The 11,551-nt window shown below is 32.1% G+C and overlaps 1 protein-coding gene across 1 annotated transcript; it reads right to left on the bottom strand.

Annotated features, from left to right (window-relative positions):
* Window positions 1-750: 750 nt before the first annotated feature.
* cd247l (CD247 antigen like) lies at window positions 751-11,435 on the bottom strand. The gene is made up of 9 exons (XM_065251919.2): window positions 10,924-11,435; window positions 5,984-6,084; window positions 5,817-5,891; window positions 4,595-4,645; window positions 4,389-4,421; window positions 2,947-2,994; window positions 2,773-2,820; window positions 2,625-2,654; window positions 751-1,883 (listed from the first exon to the last, which is right to left on the bottom strand). The coding sequence occupies exons 1-9, from the start codon at window positions 10,979-10,981 to the stop codon at window positions 1,821-1,823; spliced, it is 507 nt and encodes a 168-aa protein (XP_065107991.1). The 5' UTR covers window positions 10,982-11,435; the 3' UTR covers window positions 751-1,820.
* Window positions 11,436-11,551: the final 116 nt, after the last annotated feature.

The raw sequence follows: 11,551 nt of genomic DNA, 5'->3' as shown, positions 1-11,551 counted from the left end.
TTTTACTCGTTTGTCGGATTTGTTGCTCTTTTTCTGTCACAGCATGGAATTAACTGCAAACCTGTCTAACTGTAGGTTAAAGAAATAGTATTTTTGTATGTTTTTGGATGTGTCGATGTCGATGTGATATCAGTTTCACTGCCCAAGTTATCATTGTTTTTAAAACAAAAGACAGAAAAAGATAAAGTTAAAAAAAAGACAAAAAAAGAAAATGTATATAATACCTTAGTGAAGGATTTCAAAGGAAATCCCTCTCTCTCTATACTCTCATATTTCCTACAGCTAAAGCTCAAGGAATGTTTCATTTTCACCCTGTCACATACTGTAGATTGTACTCTTATTATCTTCTTTCAGGATGCTGTAACTCACTGTTGTCATAGTGATGATTAGTTGAGTTCTGGGTATCACTACAAACCTGAACTCTAGCGCCACTCATGGCCTCTTAACAAATATAAACATACATACACCCGAGACTGAACGCTAAACAGCTACGTGAATGTAGCTTAGAACTGAATGATTGATTGTGTAGAATATAAGTATGTGAATCAGGATTACATGGTAGATTTGATGCATTTGTCTGCTGTATTTTTTGTTTGTTTTTTATATATATATATATATAAAGATAATCTTTTACTGTAACTGTACAGTTATCTTTTTTGTTGTAAACATCATTAAACCATTTTCCAAGTGTTTTAATATTCTAACATGACTTCTGTTGTTTTTTTAATGTTGCAGATCAACATTGCTATTAAATCAGCATTTATTTTGGCTTTACATTTCGCAGTTATACAGTAAAAAGTGTATTTAGTCTCACACACAAAATATATAGAAATGACAGCAGCGTGTGCTACCTACTTAGACCTGGAAGTCCAGTACATCATTATCTGTGCTTGTGTTAAAGCTTTCAAGAACCTTTTAAAAAAATGTTGCATCGATATATATATACAAGGTTACAAAATACAGGCAAACTATGAAGAAATTAGAGGGACACTACACTTTTTTGAGAAAATATATGCTAGTTTTTCAGCTCCCCTAGAGTTAAACATTTGATTTTTATCATTTTGGAATCCATTCAGCTGATCTACCATTTAACATAGCTTAGCACAATCCATTGAATCTGATTAGACTATTAGCATCACGCTTAAAGTTACGAAAGCGTGTCAATATTTTTCTATTTAAAACTTGACTCTTCTGTAGTTACATCGTGTACTAAGACGGACAATTAAAGATTGCTGTTTTCTTGGCAGATATGGCTAGGAATGCAATGATATTACACAGCGCCTGAAAATAGTCCCCTGCTATTGAAAGTACCCAGGGGACTATTTTAAGGCGCTGCGTAATATTAATACGCCTGCTGTAGCCATGTTACAGCAGCAAAGTCTTAGATTATTACGCCAGAAAGAGAGTAGGCTATAGTCCTAACATTATCTGCCTAGAAAATTGCAATTTTAATTTTCTGTCCATCTTAGTACACGATTTAACTACAGAAGGGTCAAGTTTTTAATAGGAAAAATATCAAAACTCTTTGGTTATTTTTTTTTTAGTGCGATGCTAATGATCTAATCAGATTCAAAGGATTATGCTAAGATATGCTAAAAGTGCTATCGACAGACCCGGAGATCAGTTGAAGTGTTTTAAAAACGGTAAAAATCAAATGTTTAACTCTAGGGGAGCTGGAAAATGAGCATATTTTTTTAAAAAGGTGGAGTGTCCCTCCACTAAAATATATTAACACGTTCAACAGAGATACATGATGATGTATCTGTTGGCAGTTATTTGTGTCGTTTTTGTTGAGTTCGGACTGAATTAGTAGTATGGTGTTATTGGGGAAGCGCGTACATCTCCATATTCTCAGCTCCCTCTCTTCTCCGTCCCGTTCGAGCCTGTAAAGGAGAAAACTCGAGATATAACTGATACATGACTGAATAATGACGTAAAAGCAGTAAATACTGTAAAATGACTGAACGCTTGGTTGATAAAATGCCATAAGTACATTTTTATAAATCATAGGAAAAGTGTGACTACTTGAAAGATGCTAAAAAAGAAAGTAGTTTTATTTTAGAAAGTTAGATTTATTTTTTATTTTTCTTTATAAATAAAATATTTATTACAAATATATATTACAAGTCAAAATATTCCTTCAAAAGTTTACTTTGAGAGAGTTTTAATGAGATTCCTGCTATTTTAAAAAGTGGCCTAATATAAAAAAGCATAAGTGACCCTACCAAGCATACATAAATATAGTCTCTATTAACAGTTTTTATTATTTATTATTATATCCTTTTAAAGACTGCACAAGCATTGCCTTTAAAGCAAAGGTTTTACAGACTTGGTCATTTTTTGGTTGTCCTTAGTTGAATGTCTCTAGTTAATAAATAATTTTTGTGGTTACTCTGACTCCTCTGAAAAGCTCTCACAACTTTGCATATTTGCGACTCTGTCTGTGAAAACCAGACTAAAGTCCCAAAAGTCAGATTCTGAGATAACGAGCATCAACGTTTGATCACAGTCAATATTAAAGATATCAAAATTATACATTCACAAAATGTTATTTAAATTATGTAAAATGATTTTATATAGAAAACAGTTATTTATAGGCTATTGGGTGTGTGTGTGATATGCACCTCATTAGATTTGTTCTTGGGTTTGCGGGGCTGTATAGAAACAGAAATCCAACAATTAGCCATGAACAGATTTAGGAAATATGTCATTTGCTGCATAATTAAAAAAAAACACTTTCTTATAGCCTATAATGGTTATGAATGAACTTACTTTGGTGTTTATTCTTTGGTATTCATCATTTGATTGTCCTCTTAGTTCCTAGAAAATACACCAAACAAAATAAATAGGCTACACAATTCATCCAGAAAAACATATGCATAGTAAAATGCATAATAAAAAACACACACTTTTCTTATAGCCTATTATGGTTATGAATAAACTTACTTTGGTGTTTATTCTTTGGTATTCATCATTTGATTGTCCTCTTAGTTCCTAGGAAATACACCAAACAAAATAAATACACAATTCATCCAGAAAAACTACAATTTAAGAGCACATCTACAAATAACCACAGGAGGGCAGTATGGATCCAGCATTATACTGTTTGAAAAGTTAGTTAAAATATAGTACCTCAGCTGTCACTGGGGCAGTGCCCTTTAAAAAGGTACCATTAAGTAGAGATATGAGATACTTACTTGTATCTTTGAGGTGCTAATATGCACTCTTTTGTACCAATATGTAAGGGTGAGCGGGGCACAAACTAACCTGGGTTAATTGTAACATGGCTACTTTACATATTTATATATGGCCGAGCAATCATTTGGTCTTTTTCTCTTACTGTCAGAAGATGAATAACTGTGAATTTGTGAAAACTTTTGATGTTTTTTTTTTAAGTTTTTTATTTCTGAGTTGGGTATATAATAACTTGTTAAAACGCCATTTTGAAACATGTCAGCAACTGACAGCTATAGGATTGAAAACATTTTTACACAGCGGGGTTAGTTCACAGTGTTACAATTAAGCCTCAGGTACAATGATAATGAAAGGAAAACCATGTAAATACTATTAATCAGAATGATAACTGTTAATACAATATCAGAGGAAATAACTGACTTTTATGATTTTTGTCTTATTTGTGCAGCCCTTAAAAAAATGTATATATATGCATTGATGCACAGGGATGGTTATGAAGGATCATGGATGGATGGATGTGTGGATATCTATCTATTATAGGCAGATATATATAAACAATATCCACCTTTAGTTTAGACAGATTTTTTTAATTATTTGTGTTTTCACAAAATTATCTAGCAGGTGTTACAACAAACCCTCTGTTTGTTACAATAAACCCTACCTATGGGTTAAGTTGTACTGTTTGCATTACTGTCACTTTCGGTGTAATTGTACGATAACGGTAGGACCCACAAACAAACTTCAATGTTCATTTGTAGCAGAGATGTGTGTGTTGATTGTGTAAAAAATTATTAATCTAATTTATGATTAATCTAAATATATTTTAAATGATAGAGCCAAAGCCGAAAAGCATTAGGGTGTGCCCTGCTCTCCCCTACCTCTGAGTTACTGATATGAACTCTTTAGGTTCAAATGTGTACTTTTTGAAAGGGTACGGCCTCGATGACAGCTAGGGTACATATGTTGACCAATTTTATCTGAAAGTGTATAAAATAATTTTCCAAAATGTGTATTATTACAACCAGAAAATACTAAAACTAAAAACTAAATTACCTAAAACTAATTTCTAGCTCTAATAAACTAATTTCTAACTCTAATTCCGTATGTGTGTTCGTACGTGCGTGCGTGCGTGCCCAAAGACTTCTGCACAGTACTGTATAACTTAAATGACAGTACCTCATTTTGGTACTTACCTGATACTGAGTTTCTTCCTCTCGTCTTCTAATCTATAGTGTGTAAATATTACGGATTAGACACTGATTGTTTGTTTTTAGAAAGTGCAACTTAATGCTTATTGTACATTATGTGGTAAATTACAGAGACTGGAGCTCATAGCAAATTTGATCATGTATAATGTACGTTATCATTATTTTAAATATTTTATATAAGACTATCTCACCGGTCTGTCCAGTTGATGATAATCGGAACCTACTTGAGGCAAATCCAAGTCCTGAAAAATACAACATAAACATCACATTTGTATGACTTTGAAAGTCATATTAGGTCATTCTTGATAATGCATTTTAACTTACTAACATGCTTTTGCTGTAATTTAAGAGTCTGGTATACTCATAAATATGAATTATTCAATATTAATTAATTTTAATAATTATTCAATATTATTAATTTGATTAATTAGTTGTATTAATCATTTAATATTAATTATTTGTATTACTAATTTATCACTTATTGATTCATTGATAATATTAATTAATTTGAACAATTATTTTAATTATTTTAATTAATTTTATTTATTAAATTTATTAATTATTAATTATATTTATTAATAATTTATTAGTAATTAATTCATTAATTTATTTACAAAGGTTATAAATATATTGCCACTTATCACTTAAGTGTGATTAAATGATAATTGATCAGTTGTTTAAAATAATATTAAAATGTCAATTTAAATTTGAACAAATATATTATCAAGACATGGATATCTATGATGGTGACATAAAAATGTTCAGAATAATAAAAATAGCTTATTCAATGTCATATACTTAATCCTCAATTGTCAAACAAAAACTAAGTATAGAGAAAATTGTTGTGCTCTCAATTTACTATTTGTTTCTTCAGGTGTAGAATGAGGCAGAAAAATGGCTGACCGCACACTGAATCCATAAAGACTAAAAAGGTCTAGAAAGTACAAAATTTATTAAAGTGCATAGTGCAAAAATGTGAATTAACACCGAGCAAATGCTTCAGCTGATTGCTATCCTCAGGGCTCCTAAAAAAAAATTTAGGAATAGTTCACCCAAAAATTAAAATTCTGTCATCATTTACTTACGCTCATGTTGTTACAAACCTTTAAAAATTATTTTTTTTCTGATGAACATAAAGGAAGATATTTTAAGGAATGTTTGTAACCAAACTGTTCGTGAGCCTCATTCACTTCCATTGTAGGAAAAAAGAATTATATGGAAGTGAATGGGGCTCACGAACGGTTTGATTACAAACATTCCTCAAAATATCTTCCTTTGGGTTCATCAGAACAAAGAAATTTTTACAGGTTTGTAACAACATGATAGTGAGTAAATGATGAAAGAATTTTCCTTTTTGGGTGAACTATCCCTTTAACAGGATATTGGATGAATAATGCAATAATGATAACTCACTGTATATACAGGCTCATTAGGGTTACGGGCAGGAACCGCTGGGGCTGCAGGGTCTGAAGCAACAGGCCTTGTAAACTAAACCATACAAGACCGAACAGGTTAACAATAAAACATGACCTAAATATAATCAGTCGGAAAAAAACTTTGCATGCTAGACCTCAGCTTACCTTCTCTCTGAAGAAGAGAGCAGTAAAAAGGATTGAATACAGCAGCAGAAATACATCTAACGCATAGCAATACACCGGGTTGTACAGGAAACTCGAGGCATCTGCGGATAGAACAAACATTTTTAAAAGACTTTGTCAAGAAATACAACTTTATGTTCAAAACTATGTTGAACTCTTCCTGAAAAGTGAAAGTTCTGGTTATTTACAGATGTTTTGTAATGTGTTTTTTTTATTTCTACCTCTGCTTAGCACACAAAATGAAATAATCAAAACAATGGTGAAAGAATCAAAATAGATGAGATGATCCAGCATTTAGACAGCCAGGCGATTAAACATTAAAACAAAATCTCTATGTTGGGTCAAACAGAGACTGACAAACCCATTGGGTTGTAATTTAACCTATGCTGGGTTGTTTCATTCCAAATTTCTGAGTCAAAAATAAACATTTTCTGGGTTAAATTAACCAAACAGCTGTCCCTTTTTGACCCAACATGGGTTAAAAAAAACCCAGCATTTTTTTTACATTAAGTTAAGAATGTTTGTTTATTTGGCTTTAAAGCTAAAACAATTGTGCATTTACTATATCAAGAAAGGGTAACAATTCGCAGTGAGATTTATAAATGTGTTTTTGGTATACCAAATTCATAAGACACCTGGGAAACCGGCTCCATCTTAAGACTCTAATGTCAATTCTAGAGACATACTGATAAATATACTGTACTTTGAATTTCTGTCATTTTGATTTAAACCTGGACATTCCTAAAGAAACACTTTCCAGCAAGCCATAACCAAGAAAGTAAAATGACGGTTAACTAAAACCCAATATAGTCCGACTCCGAAAAACCTTGAATTTGGTGACATGTCGTTTTTGCCAAAATAACTTGCGAGATGTACAATATTCCATCATGTGAGCAAAGTCAACGCGTGTTCAAGGTGTTTGCTTTCATTTCTTTTACATTTACATTTACATTTTGTCCAAAGCGACTTACAAGTGAGGTAAACAGCAGAAGCAATTATGGCAACACAAGAACAGCAATACATAAGTGCACTGGAAATAGTCTCATCAAGTCCAACACAATATACATAGCCGAGGGTATGTTAGTATTTGTTTTTTTCTTTTCCATGTTCTAAACGTATATGCATCGCCTATTATTGGGCTATGATATCTGCATTCACAAATTTTGCCTGGTTTGCATGGAAGGGTGTTTTTTTAAGATTAACTATTGTCAGTAACCCATCAAACTGGCTCTACAACACAGGGTGACAAGTAAAGAAATATTAAAATGACAAAAGCACCACCTCTAAACTATAGGTGTTGGAATGTATTGAATATAATGTGTATAGTATAACACTCTAAATTGGTGTGTTAAAACAACGCATTCAGTGTTAGTTTAGTGACAACACATCTTACGTTGTCCCATTTATTTATTTGAACACAAAATGACACATGGGGCGGTTTCCCGACAGGGTTTAGATTATTCCAGAACTAGGCCTTAGTTATTTTAGGACAATCAAGAAGTTTTCACAAACAAACATTACAATAAACTACACTGGTGTGCATCTTGAGACAAAACAATGACACTGATATATATTAAAATGTGTCAGTAAGGTGTTTTGAAATTAAAGTAGCTCAAATATGCATTTTAGTCTGGGATTAGCATAAGCCCTGTCCGGGAAACCGCCCCATAATGTGTTAAATAGCATAACACAAAAAAAATGTGTAAAAAATGATCAAATGAACATTTAGGCGATTAATACAAACCTGCAGAAATCTACATTACTTCAGAAAACTAAAACTTTGTATGATATTGCATATTGAGTTTCTGAGGATATAAATAAGCGCTTTGAATGTTTCATTATGTTTCCCATAAAACATTATTAGTAAAGAGTGTGGATTGAAATTTTACAATATGGTTGTTTTGTAGTTAATCGAATAGCTAACATGAACTTTTAATTAACAATACTTCTACCAGGCACCGTAGGAGGTGCGACAGGCCTAAGGCCCAGCAGAAAGACCATCTCGCTGTAATGAATAATACACTATTATTTAATCTTATTTCATGTTAATTCCAGCATTTGCTAATGCATTTTTTAAAATTAAACATTGAAACTGTTAACATTAGTTAATGCACTATGAACTAATATGAGTAAATGTATTGACATTAATTAACATAAACAAAAATCAATAAATGCTGAAAACTATATTGTTCATTGTTTGTTTATGTTAGTTAACGCATTTACTAATGTTTACTAATACAACCACATTGTAAAGTGTTACCGAGCTAACTTATATATATGTCAACATGAAGATGTTTTTACATTGCACTACAGTTTCTCATAAAACACAATGCAAACAGCAGACTGGAATGTAAAACATTACAAAAGGTTAATGCATTAGGCTGAGATGCAAACATATCTTGCACGTACAACATATCTCACATTCATTACTGTTGCTCCTTACTAGAACAAGGGTAAACCACATTTAAACACCTTGAGCTCATTGAGTTGTGATCTGCAAGATTTTATAAACCGTTTTCATTATCTACCTTGCCTTTCAACTGAACTAATGATAATTTAATTCCCAAAGACTCACAAGACTCAAAAATCGACACAGAGACTTAATGTGCTTAACATTGGGAATTAATTCCAAAGCAGTAACATCAAGATAATAATAAAAAAAAATGGATAGATCAATTAACTGTATATTGTAAGCAAAACTCTCACTAGTGTTGCTGAAATAAAATCACTGGTTACATGAAATAACTGAAACTAACATGCACTATTTATACACAAAGCTCTGATTTGCAAAATTTGCATGTCGCCTTGCCAATGTACATTGTGCAACTAAAGACCTGCCAGCTTTCTCGTATGCAAAGTTGTGATTTACTTAAGAATGCTAAGATGGCAAGGACAGGAAAAAATCTTAAACTACAGTAATCCCAATTGCTTCTCAGATAGCCTGTTCTCACTTCTTTGGTACATTTGGTGCTGAATTGTGGTTCACCAGACCTCTAGTTTATTATAGACAATGCTTGCATCACTGGCTATGGAAGGTAGTACCTCATTTCCTCTCTTCTTTGTTAAGCAATCCTAAATTAAGAACATCTGCTAGTTTTGCAACCATGTCCTTCTAAAAAAAAAAAATACACTCATGCCTTCCTGTTAGAGCTAGCAGGGGCCTGTGTACCTCTACCTGTCTCTCTATGATCTCTGGCAATGCGTGTGTGTGTATAATGTAGTTCAGTGGTTTCTCTGCGTGGGATTAGTTAAGTGCAAGAATAAGCACAGAGCACACTGCAGATCAAAAAGGTGTTTGTGGGGGGGTAGTGGGTGAGGGTTAACATACTGACCACACACCTTTTCACATGTCAAAGTGACACAAACAAATTTCTTTTTATGCATGTTTATTACATACAGAAAGGAATGACCTGGTTAAAATAAATATATATATATAGGCCTATACACAGGAAAATAGCGCCCATTATAACCTGGCTTTCAGCAAGGATGTTGCAGTATTATAACTACTTCTTAATATTCCTACAACAGAGCTTGCCACTAAACATTACAGAATAAAAACGCTTTGCTGTTTTAGTTGATTTGTATGTAAGGACTGATCACAAGAATTATTTTAAAACTGAAAATTGGAAAATAACTATTAACATACATATAAACATGATGACGTACAAGATGCAACAGATCAGCTGCTCCTGTCACCTGCCAGCATCAGAAACATCTGATGGAGGTGAAGTAAATAAACTGATTACATATTCCAAGAATATAAACCATTATGCTGATGAATTACGTTCCTCATGTTTGTTACTTTAATCTTTTCCTGTAGGTTGTTTCTAGATCTTACAGTGTTCAAATTAAAATCTGAAAAGTTTGTTGTTATGCTCTAGTTTAATCTTTTTCACATTTTGCAGCATATATTTTTTGTCTCTGTTTTTAAATGTTAATCGGGTGTTACAAAAAAAACAGGTTTGTTCCCAAAATATTACAAAATAATATTTATGAAAACAAAAATATTTACATAATACAAATAATTTTTTGAACAAAACTGCTTTACTAAATGTCAACTTTGTGGTTAAATGTATCTGAAACCCACTGAATTTACCTGGAAAGTATAGAAAGCACGTTTGTTTTCTATTATTAAACACATTTGTACAAAAAAACTACAAAAAAACCCACATAATAATTACAATTATTATAATTGTTATTGTAAACATCATTGCTTTTATTATTGTTGTATATATATATATATATATATATATATATATATATATATATATATATATATATATATATATATATATATATATATATATATATATATATATATATATTATAAAATAAATTTTTTTTCTTATTTTAGTCAATGTTGTTATTAACAATAACACTGGATAAAAAATTATCCAACACTGAGCATGTCTAAGCGATAACATTTTTATATTTTTATTTTATTCGTTTTTTTTTCTTTAGTTACCAGTTTCACAAAAATAGAGGCTAGCATTCAGACTCACTTTTCTTGAATGTTCTTGTTTTATCTTTGGAAACAACATTAAAACATAAAAATGAATTGGAATAGCTTGTATGTGTGCGACAAACAGCGTAGCAATGTTGCAAACCCTTCATCCTTTAGGTCTTAAGCATTATATGTGGCAAACAAAAGACTGTATTGCGCAGACATCACATAAAAACGCGCTGCGTACGGGGAAAGCAGCTTAAAAGGCCTTGATGTTCAAATTCTCAATGCAGACCATTACAGGTGCAAACTTTATAAAAGGCACTAAAAAGTGCCTAATGTTGAAAATTAAAAAAATATATGAAGACTATAGATTAAACAACAAATGAGAGCCATATATTAATAACCATCTAAACTTTACAGCAGTTATGGGTAAGGTACCCTGTGCAAGAATAAAGAAAGAAGTCATTGATTTTACCTGCACCGGACACGCGTGTTGCCAAAAACAAAATCGTTGCTTTCCTTCTTATTTCCATTACATTCCTTGAGGTTATTTTTGTGAATGATGTTTCTTGCTGTTGCTTGGCCTGGTAAGTGATGTACAAAAGGTTTTTTAGCCTTTTTGTTTTGAATGCTTATGCTGTGACAACCTCAACAGGAAGTGGCCTTTTTCTTGAGTCTCTTCCAGTGAATGAGATGCACTTGCTGAGGTCTCAGCCTAAATCTTCTGTCCTCTCATCTCAGAAAAAGCATTTCCTGTATATTTATAGACCGACCCTTGCGTGCTAACAATAAACTGTCTTTTATCACTGTTGCATATGGATTACTGCACTGCTGATATCTGCTGAATGTGTGGTTCAAAAAAAAGGAAAACTTTTCTTTACTGCAATATAATATTTTGAAAACTTAATATGGAAATATTTGTTTTACTAGTTTACAAACAGCTAAAGGGCAACACAAGCAAGCCACATCTTCAGATCAGAGATTGTAAACTTGAATATTTAAGTCACAGAAAATTGAATCTATGGGGTGGTTCCCATACAGGGTTTTGATAAAGCCAGGACTAGGCCTTATTTATATTAGGTGTTTTTACAAACATGCCTTAC

Source organism: Paramisgurnus dabryanus, chromosome 15 (genome assembly GCF_030506205.2).
Source record: "Paramisgurnus dabryanus chromosome 15, PD_genome_1.1, whole genome shotgun sequence".
Classification (NCBI taxonomy): Eukaryota; Metazoa; Chordata; class Actinopteri; order Cypriniformes; family Cobitidae; genus Paramisgurnus; species Paramisgurnus dabryanus.
Note: the sequence above shows the minus strand (reverse complement) of the source record. Positions and strands in the feature narration are given on the sequence as shown.

Excerpts from the sequence above, each read along its gene's own strand:
- cd247l (XM_065251919.2), bottom strand. The coding sequence starts at position 10,981 with ATGGAAATAAGAAGGAAAGCAACGATTTTGTTTTTGGCAACACGCGTG. Across the intron at positions 5,892-5,983 it reads CTCTCTTCTTCAGAGAGAAG|TTTACAAGGCCTGTTGCTTC; the intron begins GTAAGCTGAGGT and ends TGTATGGTTTAG. Across the intron at positions 2,995-4,388 it reads AGGAAGAAACTCAGTATCAG|GAACTAAGAGGACAATCAAA; the intron begins GTAAGTACCAAA and ends TGTATTTCCTAG.